This window comes from Leptidea sinapis, chromosome 1, assembly GCF_905404315.1.
Source record: "Leptidea sinapis chromosome 1, ilLepSina1.1, whole genome shotgun sequence".
Classification (NCBI taxonomy): Eukaryota; Metazoa; Arthropoda; class Insecta; order Lepidoptera; family Pieridae; genus Leptidea; species Leptidea sinapis.
In genome coordinates, this window is record NC_066265.1 from 21347341 (window position 1) to 21366546 (window position 19206).

The 19206-nt window shown below is 36.3% G+C and overlaps 1 protein-coding gene across 2 annotated transcripts in view; it reads left to right on the forward strand.

Annotated features, from left to right (window-relative positions):
* The window catches only part of LOC126977404 (uncharacterized), a 360855-nt gene that overhangs the window by 272606 nt on the left and 69043 nt on the right, over positions 1-19206 (forward strand). For both annotated transcript variants that reach the window (XM_050826232.1, XM_050826312.1), the window contains exon 5: positions 3037-3170. In XM_050826232.1, the coding sequence (XP_050682189.1) occupies positions 3037-3170 (134 nt within the window). The remainder of the gene's footprint in view (positions 1-3036; positions 3171-19206) is intronic.

The window sequence follows — 19206 nt, forward strand, 5'->3', positions numbered from 1 at the left end:
GACGGTTGCTTCGGACATTTTTGAAGCGTGATAGTGACTCAAGTTGTTTATTGTACGTCAATGTCTAAGATATATTTTGTTTTAAAAGGATCCTTATATAAATTGTCAATACCTCTGAGCACTCACACAGAATCAATACAAATCCTTCACATACCAGCACTCTGTAATTAATCCCTCGACCCTTCGGCACTACGTGTGTGTGTACGATTTATCTCATAGCTCTCCAAACAAGGTCTTAAAAATCCAAAGAGAGTAGTATAAAATGCTGGTGTTTTACAGTAGCATTAAATAGTAATGCTTATAAGGTTTTAAAGTTTTCTTTATATTATCGAGATTAAACTTTATCCATACACACACATATATTAAAGTTTCATATTAGTAATGATATGCATAGAACTGAAATTTTCTCAGATTAAACATAACTGTATTCATTAGGCTTTTGAATAGCACTGTATAAATATATTGGAATTCCTGTATGACGTGTTTTATTTTTGTCAATATTTGGGAAAATCATTTATGAATTTCATTTCTTATATTATACTGCAGCATAACTGATCTGATAAAAAATATTGTAATAGTAAGAATGTGTTACTGAGCAAGGCGTAGTTTTCATTAAGCGTCGCGATATTATAACGATTACAGTCATGTTAACTGCTATGAGAGTGTCTTTAGAATTATAACAGTACCAATCCCATCCATATTCGGTTTTAAAATAATATCAGTGGTACTGATAACTAATCAAGTTCGATACAGTAAATCTATATATCTGTCATGCATACTTACCTAAGAAACTGCATACAACTGTAGTACCTATAGTTAAAAATAAAACAGAAGACTCTGTCTAACTATAGGCCCATCTCCTTGGCTAACACAGCGGCAAAATACTAGATAGTCTATTACAAAACATTTTATCTAAATGCGGTTTTGGATTTCGACTCCAGCTGTCCACTGAAAGTGCAATCCTTGATGTTAAATACGCCGTTAAGTACTATACCGATCGCAAGACTCCAGTTTTAGCGTGATTTTAAGATCTGTCGAAGGCATTTGATATGGTGTCTTACAACCTTTTGTGGGACAAATTAATGGCTGCTGGTGTACCACGGGATTGTACTTCACATTTTAAATATTGATACATGAACCGCATTTATCACGAGGAGTGTTCTGAAGTGCTGTTTCACCTGATTCCTGCCGTTGAATACCACCGTCGCGCGACACGCCACAAATCAGGATATCATCCCCACCATCTGGATGTGTGGCCGTCCTCCACAGTGCGGTTTTCAAGGAGCTTTCCTCCATGTAATACAAAGTTTCCAGTACGATACGACATGGGTACCTTCAAAAACAGCGCGTACACCTTCATTAAAGATCGGTAATGCTCCTGTTATTCCTTTGGTGATCACTTAACACAAGGTGACCCGTACGCGAATTTGTTCTCCTTTTCCATTTCCAATCAACCAGTCCAATCAAGTGCCATTTCACTTGAAATTGCTGGGGTATCTCTGACGAGTATAGACTTAGCTGCGGTGTTAGGCAGGCGGGGTTAACCTCTCCCCTCATTTTTAATATTTATATAAACCAGCTCATCGTGGAGCTGAGCAGCACTCATGTCGGCTATTATATTGATTATTTATTAATTCTTAATTATATTAACTAACTCGGACCACTTGACCCAAGTGGCTTAGAAACGCGGATCTTGTACAAAGCATAATAACTTTTAGTTTGTACTTAGAGCATACTCCCACCATAAAGGCCGGTAATGCATCTCTTGACTTCTGTGTCGCGGATATTAATGGGCGGTGAAATTACCACATCCCATCACGTGAGACTTGCCCTTATAGTTACAGGAAACCCAAGCGCTGACATTTATTTGGGCGAACAGAAATGCTGCCACTGTTATTGGTATACTTCACTGTAATCTTACTGGTACTGTATTATTTAAAACAAAGTTGATTAAAATATTCTGATTTACGATCTTATAGATAATGTATACTACACCTGCTACCATTTGTTAGTTTGACAGTTTTTTATTAACTCAATTATCTCAACTTATCAATTTTATAACGTTAGCAAATTGATAGCAATAAAGTTGTTAGTCAAAAAATTATTTACAATTTCATAACATTGAAGTAAAATACAAGCTAAGCTATTAATATTAAATATTACAATTTTACACCAAAGGAAATCCATCTTAGCCTTTAGCTTAATTTTCCTTCATCGATCATTATGTCGTTCATAAGTAAATTTATTTTAAACTGTTAATCTTGTGGACTAAAAATAATATTATAATATTGTAGTAAATATAAAAAATTGGTCTTAGTTTAATATTAAATTGGCATCGCGTTTATTGTTAGTCCGTTTAAATACTTTCAGTATTTTATAACATTTTTAAGTGATCTAAAAGGTTAATTGATGGTCATCATAATTTAGCAAAGTTGCAGCTTGCTAATTTCTCTTGACTCTACAAAAAATTTACTGAGCGCTAACGAATAGTTTGATATTATGTTTACCTATCTTGAGAGTATAAAGTATTTTGTGAACAAATTAAAATAGATTTTACTAACCCAAACAGATTCCTTATTACTTAAACAAATTAAAATTATCTTTACCATGTTCGCCATGCCAGTGAATAAAATGCTTCTATCACTACATTGCAGTACCACTCAGTAAGCCTGGAAGCCCAAAGTTGTGAGTGGTACCGTGATTGCCATCACCTTAAATAAATAAACTTAAAAGATCATGAGTAGAACATCATCGCGGTAGGCGGCGAAACAATGGAAAGAGTCGGTGTGGTAGGGGCAGAGGATGCCTACCGGCGATACTGCGTTAGCACTTCAGAGCTTAAAAAAACATTCTAAAAGACCTCCAACTGTTGTTATAAGTATAAAAGTTGTTTACGCCCAAACTTTTTTCTCAACCTATTACAAAATAATAACATAAATAACATATTTCAGCTGACTGAGTGACTGATCAAAAGGACCCCGTTAGAATCTTAAACTATATTTGATAAATGACTTAAAATATTGTCGTTTGTTTCAGAATTGCCTCCTGAGAAACCAACTATAAAAGCAGAGAAGGGTTGGTATGCTTCAGGCGATTCTCTTCGTGCACAATGTGTCTCACCCCCCGCTGACCCTCCCGCCAATCTTACCTGGTTGTTGAATGGAAAAGATGTGAGTAACTATAATAATTATAATAACTAGCACTATTATTCCATAACTTTACATACAATATGTATAATTAGGGAAAATATAATATATATAAAATATACTTATATCGTGAGTATCCGTCATAATAATTACAAAGATATATTTTCCCTAACAGAAACTTTCAGAAACGTTAACATAACGATTTATTTGGGCGACTCACAACCGTATACGTGTTTTTAAATATGATGTTGCAATTTTAATAATATATAAATCAGAAATTATGATTGATTTGAGTATTTGCGAGAGATTGAATTTTAATCGCAAATCGGTGACAAACAAAGCTATTAAATATTCAACGCGTCCACCAGTAGCAGACTGACAGTTGACGTACATCACTGAGTAAATTACGTTAATAACTTAATTCATAATATTATCGATACATCTATACTTAGTCTGGCCATAGATACTGTTACAATTATTAACAATAAACAAAATAGTAAATTTGAATTTGGAATCTGTCATTTTTATATGATTGTTCATTTAGTTTTCTCATTTTGGCCCCAATATATTATACAATATTTTGCAATATTAAAATGGAGTGGGGTGATAAAGAGAACCGAATCGCTGTAATTGCATTACACAAAGTAAGTATGGAGCTAATTGAAATTTTAAGAACTCTTCATACATTTGGTATTAGCAAAATGTTTGTGTACCGGGCTATTAATTGGTACAATGAGACCTCCTCTGTTTGTGACAGAAAAAGATCTGGCCGTCCACGTAGTGTTTGTACGAAAAATGTGGTCAAAGCAGTAAGGGAAAGATACCGAAGAAATCTGTCGGCAAGCAAAAGTTTTTATCTCGGTAGATGAAGACCTAGAACCATGTCGCGTATTTTAAAAGATGACTTAGGACATGCATCCTATAAAAGACATACTGGTCATTTCTTAACTGATAACTAAAAAAAGAATAGAGTGGTAATATCAAAACAACTACTGAAGCGGTACGTACGCAAAGGGAGGTCACAGAAATATTTTCTTACGGATGAGAAAATACTTACAATTGTGCAACATTTTAACAAATAAAATGACATGAGCGCTATAAGACTTCAGTGATGGTTTGGTGGGTTATTCGCTATGAAGGAGTGACAAAGCCATTCTTTTGTGAAAAAGGTATCAAAACATGGGCATAAGCGTATCAAGACACCATATTAGAGAAGTTAGTGAAAACACTTAATGTTACATAACCAAGAATTGCCCTTCCAGTAAGACTCGGCGCCGTGTCATACAGCTCGGTCTACGCAGTCTTGGTTGTAAACGAACGTTTCGGACTTCATCAGAGCTAAACACTGGCTGTCGTCTAGCCGCGCGTTTTGTGAGAAGTTTCTTACCTCGCACAGCCACTTTGTGAAAACTATTACTGGCTGCAGATTTCAGAATCAATACGACTGACGGACCTTTAGGATTAGAGCAAACTCACAAATTAGAGGTCAGAAAATGCATTCCTTGACCCCTGTTGATGACATGGATGGATGACCATGGTCTTGAAAATGTCCATGGCGTTGCCTGACCATTTCCCATCAAAACTATCACCAACGTGTAATTAAATATCATTATTTTTATTCAATTAGAAATAATAATTCTTTTATTTTAAGACTTTCATATAAATTGAAATTATGGTTTGAAATTCTTTAAATTCTTATCCATTGGTTATGGTTCAGTGGACATATGAGTTACAAGAGGCTTCGTAGCTGAAGTATGATACGGATGACGATATATTAATTAATATATAAAATATACTTATATCGTGAGTATCCGTCATAATAATTACAAAGATAATTTAATATATCGTCAATCGTATCATACTTCAGCTACAAAGCCTCTTGTAACTCATATGTCCACTGAACCATAACCAATGGACAAGAATTTAAAGAATTTCAAACCATAATTTCAATTTATATAAAAGTCTTAAAATAAAAGAATTATTATTTCTAATTGAATAAAAATAATGATATTTAATTACACGTTACTAAACTAAAATATAATTTCAGTAAACTAAAATATATTTTAGTAAGTATTGTTTTTAATATACCACGTAAAGATATTTCGCCAGAGCCTTTTTTCGATTCAGTATCGTATCGCCTTCGATGCAATATGCAAATGCCGTTGATGAGAGAAATCTTTCAGCTTTTTTCTAGTTAGACTTTATAAAGGCTTAAATGTACAATATATATATACAATCAAATCAAATCAAAATCACTTTATTCATGTAGGTCAAGGAAATGAAACTTATGAATGTCAAGTTTTTTTTTCTTTTTATATTTACCACCACTTCGGAAAAGGTTGAGCTTTAACGAGAAGAACTAGAAAGAAACACATTGCCACTCTTTTAAATCAACATTTACAGCTACATCGTTTTACAAATGATTTTAACTTCAATATAATATTTAAATTGAAGCAACAAAAATACTCCAACGTCAAATAGTCGATGCCATACACGAGTAAGTCAATAAAGTAAATGTAAATTAATACGTAAAAACAAGAGATACTGAGCACTGTAGTTTCATCAATCCACACACATCGTAAATAAATATGGGAATTTTGCAAGCATTTAGCGATTATATCAAATACAATAACTTTAATTTAAAATACATTTGTTAAAGGTACAATAGACGATGCTTCAACAATAATTAAGAATTTGTACATTTTTTGAATTCGACTTCTTGGTTGGATTAATATTTTTTTAAAGTGAAATTTTTATTAATTTGTCTTTAATTTTTAATCCATCTATTGCATGTCGCATCCAGCTGCCGCGGAGCAGAGGTTAAGTTGAATCATTAATTTCAACTACTACTTTATGGTCAGGTTAGCCGATTAGCCAGTAGGCGCCCGATTTAAGATCTGGTTCCCGACGAGGAGCGTGGGTTTGAAACCAACTGACTGAGTATTTTATTTAACATTTTTAGTTTATGAATAAGTAAAGCATAATATAATATATAAATTTGATTTTTTTTTCTTTCGATTATTATACTGATTTGGATTCATAAAACCACACAGTTGCTTTTTTTGAAGTAACAATTTCAGCTTTGGAACTAAATGCGGCTCGTGAGATACAGACAGAAGGACAGACGGTCAATGAAGCTACGGACAACCGGAGACACGTATAATGTAAAGATGCTTGGAAAATTATATCTAATATTAACAAATAATATTCGTGTACGAGCAATGTTACCTATGTGTTTCTTAAATCATTTTAAAAATTCTTAACCCTAGCCAGTATTTACAGGATTTTACTGAAAATAGGACCACCAACCAGATCTGGTTATGAATTGGGAACTTCTTAATGAAGCTATTACTAGTGATCAATAAATAACTTTTCACAAATAAAATATTTTTAAATATAATATTTTAAAAGAACTATTTAAATTAACAAAAATTTAGTAAAATATTACAAAAGGTGATAATATGTTATAGTTTATATGCAGGGATTTAATGTCTTAATATTTTAGTTCATTTGGCACGCACTTAAACCTTCAGATAATTTCTATTTATAAAAAGAAATATTTTTATTATTTATTCTTATAAAATAATTTGTTATCATGTTCTAATTGTTCACTGTTTGTTTTGTAAAAGCTCTTAATAATTACTCAATTACAATGTTAAGGTGGTTTGCCTAACTGCCAACTGAAATGCAGCAAGTAATTAAAAAGTGAAAAATAGTAAACTCATATGTAGAGAGTAAATTAAATTTACATTCTATTGACCTTTCATTGAGACGTCTCTCTTTCTAAACAAGATAATTAAGTAATGAAAAGATGAACCACTAGAGAGTTCGACGTCTTTGAATTATATTCGTTTTTACCAAAGAGATCGCTTGTCCTTCGTACGTCATAACTACCAATAAGTGAACTAACATGAAATATTTGAAATCAAGGGAAATATTATGATCTTATAAACATGGTAAATATATTATGTTCACGTAATATCAGACTATCGTGAACATATTATGTAGGTTGTATGTTTGTATATATGACACGCTGCAACGAAAAAATTTAGGTTCGTCAGTTCATCTTTCATTTAAAAGTTTATCCTTTCCCCTTGAACCATGTAAAATATAGGCTTGCGTATAGTTACAGCTTGCATTGCAGCTGATGTTAATTTATACGCCTCGCCCATTACAATGCAGTGCAGAGATTCTTGTAAAACCCATAAATTGTGAGCGGCACAACAATTGCATTCGTCACGTTGATACATAAGATGTTAAGTCTCATTTGCCCAGTAATTTCACTAGCTACTGCGCCCTTCAGAGTGAAACTCAGCATCTTCTACCGCATTTATCACGGAGAGAGCTCTGAGGAGCTGTTCGAGTTGATCCCAGGAGCCGAATTCAACCACCGGACATTACGTACAAAGTACCACCCGCATCACGTTGACGTCTGCTATTCCACAACCGCGCGATTTGCAAGAAATTTCTTACCTCGCACAGCCACTTTGTGGAATCAATTACCGGCTGCGATTTTCCCGAACAGATACGACTTAGGGACTTTCAAGAAAAAAGCATACTCCCACCTTAAAGTCCGGCTACGCATTTCTTAACACCTGTTGTTGCGGATGTCCATGGGCGGTTGCCTAACCTCTCCCCAGCCCGTGAGCCTCTTGCTCGTTTGCCCCCTTTTACATATAAAAAACACAAAACCATGAAAGTATTATGCAAGCATTTTACAGAGAATTTTAACAGGCTAAAATGTCGAAAATACTTTGGATATGACGTCATCACAATAATTGACGTGACCTTACGAGAGGCCATCATATTTTAAATCTGTATCAACTGCAAAAAAGTTTTAATTAATTCAGTTTATAATTAGAAACCGCATAAGTATCCTCAGGAGCACTTAGAAAATATTGAATGAAGATTAAATGAATCTAGGATGAACATTTTATTTTATATCGTCGAAATGACTTTTTGTCGAAATATTTTTCATCGCGAACGACTATATGCTTGAACAGTTATTTGGTAAATGTCTGTTTCGCAATAAAAGTAACAAGTGAAGTATGGAATAAGCGACCTGTAAGTTATTTATTTTCGATCCCAATTCATCAAAAGCGCCATCGAGGAAGAAGGGCGACATACCTTAGCCAATTGACAGATGTTGGTAATTTGATAAATAGTTTGTTTGTAACAAACACGTGGTATATTTACTATAAAATAATCATATCAATAATCAGCGTGATTGTGTTATGAGAGCACAACGTCCCATGTCTCTTTCTAATATTAAAAAAAATACAAATAGTAATATTGTAATCCAATCAAAAATATATACTACGAAATGGAAAGTTGTAGGGAATAATAACCTTGTGAGATACATAATAACTTGGAATACGATATCGCTACTTAAAAAATCAAATTGAAAACCAATTTCTTTGGAATTTCCTCACATCGTAACGTACTTCAGTTGATTTACAGCAAATTCGTTATGTTGTTTGATACTCAATAGAGTGATTAATAAGGAAATAATTATTCGATGTTTAAAATTTGAAATTATTTTTTTTTAATGCTGTGCTTCCCCAGATAGGTATACAATATCTGGGACAAAACGCCATATTGTTTTGAGTATTAGAAGATTATTTAGGGACAAAATATTATGTATTTTGAATAAAATATATGTTTTTTGTCATAAAGGTTCTGAAAGGTCAATCATTATTCCTATTAATTTGGTGTTCGTGACTTTCTTTATTATTTACAATTAACAAGTTTTCCATATTACATTCTATTACACTCGTGAATTCTTATATCAAAGTCCATGTAATCCGTTTCCGAATATTCAAGTGAAATATATTTGTGTGCCATCAATTATTGAAATATAAACTTGGCTTACATTAAACTTTATTTTTTGTTGTATTTAAGAAATATATTATTAGGAAATAAGCTTCCTTATTTATTTATTTTGTCTTAAAAAATATACTGCAGAGATGATTCAAATTAGAAACAATTTCTATTAAAATTTTAAAACTTAGAGATTAAAACAAAAAACTTCATTAATCGTATTATGTGTTTGTTCCCATTATTCCATACTCGCTCGACCCGGTAAGCTAAAATTGTGCGCAGAATTGAATTTTCTCTATTGTGCATTCACAGACATGCACATTTCATTGTGAAGGCTAAATTCTAGTTGCCAGCTATAATTAAAGCATTGGAACCATTTCGAGCATGTACATGCATTTAATATATTACTAATTTATGAATGAAACAGTTTTATGTGGACGTGTGGATATTTTGAAGCAGACTAGAGAATTCTAATTTATGCTACGAGACTTTAATTGGTCATATTCTCCTGAATTCCAACATGAGTAATATAAATTGTCAAAATATTTGAGTGGAACAGATCACATATCAGTTTTAATTATGTTTGCTAGAATATTACATTCATTACTTGCAGAACGAAATTTTGGATACCATTTATAGAATATTGTGTACGAACAAAATAGCGAGACATTTGGCATGGTTCTAACCATCTGTGTAGCATGTGGCATGTTTGGTTTTGAAGGAACTCTCTTCAACGGGTAACTAAACTATAGAATAAACTTGTGCGGTGTTCTCGGATCAATACGACTTAGATATCTTCAAAAAGACTAAAAATCCCCCATTTGCCATATCACCGCTCTTTGACAACACTTCCCTTAAAGCCTCACCTAGTATCGGAATACTGGGTCTCGAAATCTCGAGCGATTGCCAATTTCGTGGCCATCTGGACGGCAAAGCCCAATTGGCTTTGAAGAAGCTGGGCGTCATCAATAGAGCACGGCAATACTTCAAGCAGGCCCACATTCTAGCGCTGTACAAAGCGCAGGTCCGGCCATACATGGAGTATTGCTTCATCTCTGATCTGGCACACCCCAGTATCAGCTCGACCCATTTGACCGCCGACCGACCCAGTGCTCTTTGAACGGCTGGATCACTTGGCGTTGCGTAGAGATATCGCTTCATTGTGTGTCTTCTACCGCATTTATCATGGGGAGTAGCTGTTTAACCTGATTCCTGCCGCCGAATTCCACCTTCGCACGACACGCCACAAGTCCACAAGGATGTGTGGCGGTCCTCCACAGTGCGGTTTTCAAGGAGCTTTCTTCTACGTACTACAAAGCTGTGGAATGAGATTCCTTATACGGTGTTTCCGTTTCCTTAAATGCCGGTAACGCTCCTGTGATTCCTCTGGTGTTGCAAGAGATTGTGGGCGTCGGTGATCACTTAACACCAGGTGACCCGTACGCTCGTTTGTCCTCCTATTCCATAAAAAAAAGACTCATCTCATATAATATTTTTTATGGCTACGTCATAGATTCGGTGATTTGCGCAGTTGGTGGTTTTGGTGTTTGAGCTGCAGTTGTCTTTATCACACCCTAAGGGGAGAACGGTATACGCGACAGTAATGGGTTCTTTACAAACCTATTTATAATTTAATAAGTGCATAAATATGATAAAGTAGCTCTATGCCTTGTTACACATTTGTACAATGGAGCGTGGCATAAAAAGTTACTTCTCCAATTACGTTTTCTCTAAAATATAGTTATTTACTATTTCTTCTCTTGTTATTTCATCCGTAGGCACGGAACCATCTATTTGCAGGTCAAACTCGTATTGTCAAATAAATCGATGTCTACTGTCGTTTTAATACAATTGTGTGAAAGTTATTTTAATCCTCTAAAACTTGTCATCGAGTTTACACACACGGAAACAAAATTTGAACAAAACATTGTTTTGTGTTCGCAAATAAAACTGAACTTTCTGGCACGCGTTGCATTGTTATGAAATTATTTGAAAAAGTATTTCTAACTTGAATTTCTCTGTGACGTTTATATATTTTACTCACTCTTATTATTTGCTTGAAAGTATAAATACTTTCAATCAATGACACCCTCAGAGATAAAATGGATTTCATTAATAATCAGCTTTACGGAAGTGAAAGGAAAATCTTTGATCATATGTGTAATTAAAATAATTTTTAAACTTGAATTGAATAAATGTTTTTTCTTTCTTATTTCTTTCTTGCACATGATAAGTAGCATCAATATGGTAATAAAATTATTAAAACTTTCGTCAGTCATTATTAATCTATTTATTAATGCGGCTTTACTCACGTTTTTGTCGGTGTCGGTACCGACTAGTTTCGGACCATTCGGAAGTCCTTCATCAGGGTGAGTGTGGAGGGTTCGCGATAACGTCCCACCTCTTACTCATCAGTAATCCGAATGGTCCGAAACTAGTCGGTACCGACACCGACAAAACGTGAGTAAAGCTGTATTAATAAATAAATCAAAAAGTAAAAACAGTTTTAATGGAAATTTACTTAAAATATATCTGTCGGATTCGGAATAAAATTCCTATTATAATAAACAAGGAAAAATAAAGGAGCATCTACAAATATAACATTTATAGGAAATGAAGAAATCGTATTTTGATTTCTAATGTACATAAATAAATAAAAAAAATATCGCCAGGCTACGTTTATGTTCAGAACTATTGACTTGATAAATAAAAAGAAACTATTATAAAACACGTTTAATAGGAGTGTGTCATGTCACCTGCTGCAAATTTAGAGATATTTCTATCAATTTGAATTATTGTGTTATAGTTGCCTAGATACATACATGTCTACAAAACATCATTCAAATCAACATAAAACTTTAAACAAGTTTCGAGCGCGATCGTTCCTTTTCACTTCAATGAACCGAATAACAAAACAGTTTGTAGATATTCCATTCTCTACACAATCATGTAGGTATCCATCTGTGCAGAAACAATATTCAGTGAGCGTATCTACGAAATAAATCCACGGATTCTTGTAAGGCGTTGTCACCGTAGTGCCAGATATAGGGCTGACAGTTAAGATTTACATTTTGGCTTGAGCCCTTCATACTACAATATGTTTTTTCGCCAATAATAATTTATATAACGCGTGGCCTGTCTGGAATACTAGCTTGACAAATGTATTATTTACTAATAATGATGGAGTTGAGCTTCAACTGATGGTAAGTCTGTTAATTGAACTAGCTTTTGAATTTGAAACACAAGTAATGCTTGGTAAAGAGAGAAGTGAAGTTAGTGTTAATTTTTTTTTGGTTTTTAAATTTTTTATAGATAAAATGATTCAAAAACTTACAAAATTCTTAACCACTATGTTCAATAAAGAAGAATGGTTTTTCCAGCAAGACTCGGCGCCGGGTCATAAGGCTCGGTCTACGCAGTCTTGGTTGCGAACGAAACGAACTTCATCAGAGCTGAAGACTGGCCGTCATCACTTTTTTCTTGAAGGTCCCTGTCATGATAAATGATGAGAAAGAGGCATGATAAATAAATGTTATGTGCTTTTTAGCATAAATTTTTAAAACAAGACCCATCGATCTTGAAAAAAAAGTAAAACAGAAAGAAAAATGTGAATGGTAAAATTGTTATTCGGAAACGTCCACTTTGAAAAAGGAATGGTTTTGTTTTTGTAGTTTTTTTTCAGCCAATTCTTAAAAGAAGGTTACCGACTGTAAAGTTTTTATGTACAAAATTAAATTCTCTTTGGAGTCCTTTTTATTTCGAAAGCATATCTTATGAACTTAAGACGTTATCCCAATTTTAAAAGTGTGATACTTACTTTTGAAGGCCAGTGTAGTTACTTCTGTTAAAAGTTTTGAAAGACATGTCTCGCGTAACGCGTAAAGAAAATTGTGATACTGATTCTGTATTATTTTGTTGACATTCCTGCAATTCAAGTAAAAGGTGTGCATAATGCTGTCTTTCTCCAAATTGTGTGTTGAGAAAATCGCTAAGTTGATCCTTAATAGAGCAAGCTAATTCCGCTTTGCCCTCAAGTTGAAAAAGTATGAATTTAAATAAAATCGATTTTGGAGAATCCGGTGCTAGTCCAATAGCATTATTGCAATTATTAATAAAAGAATTTAATTTTTCGCGTGTCCGATCAAAAGGACTAATGAATTTGAATAAAGTGCTAATTTGGTACTCAATTTTTTCATGTTTAATTTGAGAATTTTAAACCGGCACGTTTAATTTAATAAAATATTCACTTATAAAATTTATAATTCACTATAGAAATTCGATTCGATAAGCTACTCGATAAACTGTTCTCGAAACTTAAAATGATGCAATTAAATTAGAATGTAGACGACAATAACGCTCTTTAGTATAATATTCATGCAATAATCTTTGGATAAAGTACTGTCAGACCTCACAACCTGCACTTTCACTGTAGTTTTGGAAATATGTCTATTTAATATCTCAGTTTTTATGGGTTTTGCACTTTCACACTTGAAATATTTAAAATTTGAAGACTTACAGGACCATGGCGATATTCACGGCCAATTCAAATCGAGTCATAATTGGCACAATTTATGGCAAATCGTTAGGTGACAGAGGACTCGGCGTTGTTGAAGAGAAGAGGTTCAGCGATGTTGGAGAGCACCACGTAGATAGTTATTTCTTTCAGGTATAGCAGGTCGAAGCTTATTAGCAGTTCATTACCATTCGATTCAGGCGGTCACTAAGATTGTATAGTACTCTGGATTAATACTATTTTGTTAAACACTTATTAAAACCAACCAACACAGATATTATTTTCACTTTTGCACTTTTTGGTATATCACTATAACTTTTCACTTGAGGCGTTTACCGCGGATATATAAAATTTTTAAATCCTTTGCGCTGCCACCATTTGTTAGACGGACTATTAAAAACGAACTTTTAAAAAAGAAATTTATTTAGAACTTGAAATAATTGAAATGTATGAGTGGCTCAGGATTCGGATGACTGACTTGAAGACTTGGAGAGTCCGTAGCTACTACGTAAGTCGGTACTGGCTAGGAGCCGATCTAATTCCTAGCCAACAGATATGTTTGAAGCGTTTAAGCAAAAAGCAATCATGTATCGTGACTGCTTTAATATTTTAATAAGGGACGCCTTGGTCTTAAAGTGCTGACGCTAGTGTTATGTATGCATTAAAGCATACATATGTACATATATAACAGAACGCACAAACTTGTGTCTTCTTGGGGTTGCATTGGACTAAATATTGTCAGCCCCATTCGGAGACTTTGAAATACTGCTGATTTGCAGCATATCATTGATATGCAGAAGAAAGAGTGTAGCACCTAGTAGTAGTGTGTGTAGTGATAGCACCAGCGTTTATGGGTTTTAAGTCGGACCATGCACCGTTGATATTAACCTTGATGCTACGATCGGCCAAAAAACTAGCGACACAATTGCACAACTTCTTGGGAAGCCCATAGCATGGCAGTTTCGCTAAAGGCGCTTTTGCCACACCCGATCGAAGGCCTTCGCAATGTCCAAACTCACCGCCAACGCCTCTCCCTTCGACTCAACCGCATGCGCCCATTTATGGGTGAGGTATGCCAGAAGATCAACAGCTGAGCGACCCTGACGAAAACCGTACTGCCAGTCTCTGATCAGCTGGTGCTCCTCTAGGTATCCCAAGAGCTGATGGTTGATGATCGACTCCATTACTTTGGAGAAAATGGAGGTAATGGCAATGGGGCGGTAGTTGTACGGATCCGAGCATCCACCTTTCTTGAGGATCGGGTGTACTTAAGCCGCCTTTCATAATTTCGGGACTTCGCCTGATGAGTAGGAGAGCCGGAAAAGACGGGTAAGGACCGGCGCCAGTTCCGGAGCACATGTCCGCAGCACTATCGGGGGAATGCCACCGGGCCTGCTCGATTTGTTAATGTCCAAGGTGAGAAGCGCCTTTAGCTCGGCGCAATGCCGAATTTTTACCTCCAGCACGTATGACTTGCATCGTGGATAATGCGGTGGTGGTGCACCTTGGTCATCCAGAGTCGAGTTGGACGCAAAGAGGGGGCCCAGGAGATCAGCTTTTTCAGTCGCGTCATGGGCCAGCGAGTCATCATCCCTGTGTAGTGGCAGAATGGCTGGCTGGCAGAAGTTTCTTTGTACAGCCTTGGCGAGCGACCAAAACGCATGAGTTCCCGAGGGAAGGCGTGCAAGACTCTCGCCAACTCTGCCAATGTGCTTCGACTTCGCGTCAGCAATAACTCTTTTGAAGGACTTGGAGGCATGATTGAAGTGTTTTTTAAGCCGCATTGACCCAAGCCTTGCTTTTGGTCATTTGCAGGAGCGTTCAAACCATGGTTGGGACCTGCCACCGATAGGCAAAGAGGAGGATGGAATGAAGAGTTCCATACCTTGCAGTACCCCATAAGCAACAGCGTCAGCAGCGGCATCTGGATCACCCAGCAAAAAACAGATCTGCCTCCACTGGTAGGATGCAAAAAAGCACCGCATCTCGTCCCACTCTGCTGACTATAGGTCACTATAGTGCCACACGCGGCGACAGCTTAAGCAGCGGGGCCGTGTTAGGCGCGTAATCGGCACGGTGCTCCGGATCAGGCAGTGGTCCGACGATCCCAGAGGAGGGTCAACGGAAACTAGGTAGCCGTCTGGATGTAAGGTCAACAGAAGGTCCAACAGTGAATGTTTATGATTGTCCACATCTGGGATTCGCGTTGGCGCAAAAACCAGTTGCGCCAGACCATGTGTTAAGGCGAAGTCGTGAACAGAACTCCCTGCATGATCGGTGGTACGTGAGCCTAGCCATTCGGTGTGGTGGGCGTTAAAATTTGCCAAGAAACACGATCTCTGCAGTGGGGATCTGCTCCAACACGGAATCTGTAGCCATTTGGATATTTTCGAGGAGCCGGTCAGTCTCTCCGTTACCGTTATGGGACCTAAACAGGCATGCGTACATTCGCGGGTGGCCATCGCAGTCGATACGCAGCCAGATAATGGATAGGTTATATCTTTAAATAAAACTCAGGCGTCGAGAACAGACATCCTCCCTGACGTAAACGCACACGCCAGCCCGTGGTATAAAGGAGTGTTCTAAATTATACCCCGGGTATAAAAGGTAAAATGAATCAGTCAGAGAGTTATCTGTGTCTCGGTTAAAAAGAGCAGGGCCGGCTTTGCCATCTCCAGGTGAAAGTGGACGGCATTTAAATTTGAGCGAAGCCCCCTGATGCTGCAAAATTCCACAGCGTGTGTGGAGGAGGTTGGTTTGAGCCTCCTGCTCTGTTTGCCCCGAGTCAGCACAGATTTGCCCCCTCCAGACTACTCGGGGCAGCTTGGGTAACCACTATGTACGCAAATACTATTGCCCTTGAAGTTAGATTGAGATAAACTGATTTATTGATTTTTTAAGTGCATTAAGTCCATTGAACACTTATCATTTTAATTTTGTTAAGCAAATTATTTACATGATTCCTGATTACAACTACCAATATATCGGCTATACACCACAAGCTCAAACTGCATCATCTGAATGTATTTTTGTTCATCAATACTACAACTTATTTATAACTTTTTTTGAAAAGCTAATTCTGATGATTTCAATTAATGACTTGAAAAAGTTTCTTTTAATTACATGAAATGTATCCTTTCAAACTAAAAACCTTTCAAAAATATCCATAGGGAGAGATATGGGTAGCAAACAATAAAGTTAAGAACCAATTATCGTGCAATATATTATTGTGTTGCGCAAACAAAGAGCGAAAATATGCCTCGATTTAACAAATATCTGAAACTATTTAATGTTTAATAAAAATTGAAAGCCGCTATTCAATTATGTTCAACGTAACCCACATCAGGAGTGACATAGTTGATTATTCGTAACCTTTCAACTGAAGTGATATTGTCAAACAAAGTGGCATACACAACAATGGGAACGGAACGCCCTCGATGACCGCGGCTACAAAGAAAGGGATGACAGATACCAAATGGTCAGTTTAGCCGAGTTATTCAATGAGGCGCTATTTTATATAATATTGATGGGTCTGATAAGTCTTTTGATGAAACGAGAATGAACTCTGGAAATTTTATGTCTAACAGAGCTTAGTATAGAGGTTAAACTTGCTCAAGTGATAGATTCCCCAATGATTTAGCGCGGGTGACCATTTACCATCGAGTGATCATTTGGATTTTTTTTTTGAAGTAAAACTTCTTTGTGGTCGCTTGACTTGGGGAGTTAGCTGGTGAATGCGTGACGAGAGCGTTACGAAAAGTATCATTGGGCGAGAACAAATGGAAGTTGAAAGGAAGATATAAGTGAAGATAGAAAGAGAAAGAGTTACGTTTCGTATTTTAATGAATAATTTGAATGTCACATTATATCATTCTTTGTAAAATAATTTAAATTACGATACTATAATATGTATTTTTTAGTTAAGTAAAATCGTTTCAGTACTGAGTATCGGTTATCACGTCAAATAAGTTTTATTTCAATCGCTCATAAATATTACACGCACATACATACTTCTTTTATGGGATTAAATGACAGAGTCAAAATAAGCACCTTGTGAATCCCATGTGTTCCTGAATAATGAGAGACATGAATGGAACGGAAACCATCATGGCAGCACTCATTTTGCGAGACATGCTGCAGCTTGGATGAGTCAAGTTCATGGTCCTATATGGAGCGGTTGTAGAATACCAGACGTCACCATGAAGCGGGTGGAATTTAGTATTTTAACGTAATGACCGCTGGTAGAATACCGCCACTGATATTAACTCAAATAACTCCTGGGGTTAATTTATTATTTAAATCCAACAGTTGAAAGGCTTAGAGACGCTCTTGTGATTCCTCTAGAGCTGTTAGAAGATAGTATGAGACGCGGTGATCACTACCATCATGTGACCCATTTTAATGAACATTATTCCTACTCTGCTATAAAAAGTGATTTAATTACTTTAGTGTTGTATAATGTTACTATTAAAATATTATAAAATAGACTACAACGGTGCAATGAACGTGAAAAGCTTTGCATTAAAGCTTCCTGTTAATGTAAAGAGTTGTTCACCTCTTTGATAGTGTAACTTTATCTATAAGAAGCCAAGTACCTGTACAAAGTAGACCTGTAAAAACTGTAAAGTGTGAGCTGGTAATAGATGCTGCGCTTCATAAACTGCAAACTTTAAAGTCAATCAGCTTTGTAACTATGTATATATAAAACCCGACCATTTCATGACAACGTGTTTAGAATTTCAATAGATACCAGAGAAAAATATATTATATATTTTAGAATTGCGCGTATACAGATGGAGCAATGGACTCAAGCCTCTTTACCGATACGGTTTGGTGGTTTGGGTACTCGCAAAGTATCGAACGTTGCCTTACCAGCACTTCTATCTGCAGTTCATAGTACGCAGCCTTTGGTTAATTGATTTGTAAATCATGTACCAGGTAACTCAGAGATTGCGTATTTGAACGACGCTAACAATGCTTGGCTAAATATTGCAAATATTCAAAATCTTTAAAAAAAGTATGAGACGCACTTCTTTGTATGATGTTTTTTAGATCTTATCTACTGACAGAACAGAGCGTGCTCGTCTTTTGGCCATGACACAAAATGAATCGGGCTTTTGATTACAAGCATTGCCTTCTGTGCCAATTGGAACGCTACTTGACAATATGACATTGTCAATATGCGTATCACTCCGGCTAGGTATAAAACTGAATGATCCACATCAGTGTAGACGTGGCGTTCAGGTAGATGCCATTATTCCTCCATAAATCGGCAGGCCGTATCAGTCGTCACGCCAGCATTAATGATGTCATCCGCAGGGCATTTGGCGCTCTTAATATACCAACTGTTTTAGAGCCAAAAGGTATCATCCGCCACGATGGCAAGCGTCCTGTTGGAATGACGCTGGTGGCTTGGGCACGGGGAAGGGCGCTGGTGTCGGCCGCGACTTGCATCGACACTCTGGCTCCTTCTCATGTCCAAGTTACGTGATAGTTGGTGCTGGGGCTGCTGCTTCGACTGCCAAAGACAGAAAACGTCGCAAATATGTTGGCCTCAGTGAGTCATACATCTTTGTGTTGTTTGGTGTCGACACACTTGGCCCGTGGGGCCCAGAGGTGCGGAAAATGTACAAAGTACTATATTTGCGCCTCAATAAGGCTACTGGAAACTCAAGCACTGGCAGCTATTTCGGTCAACGGATCAACCTAGCTATCCAACGCAGAAAT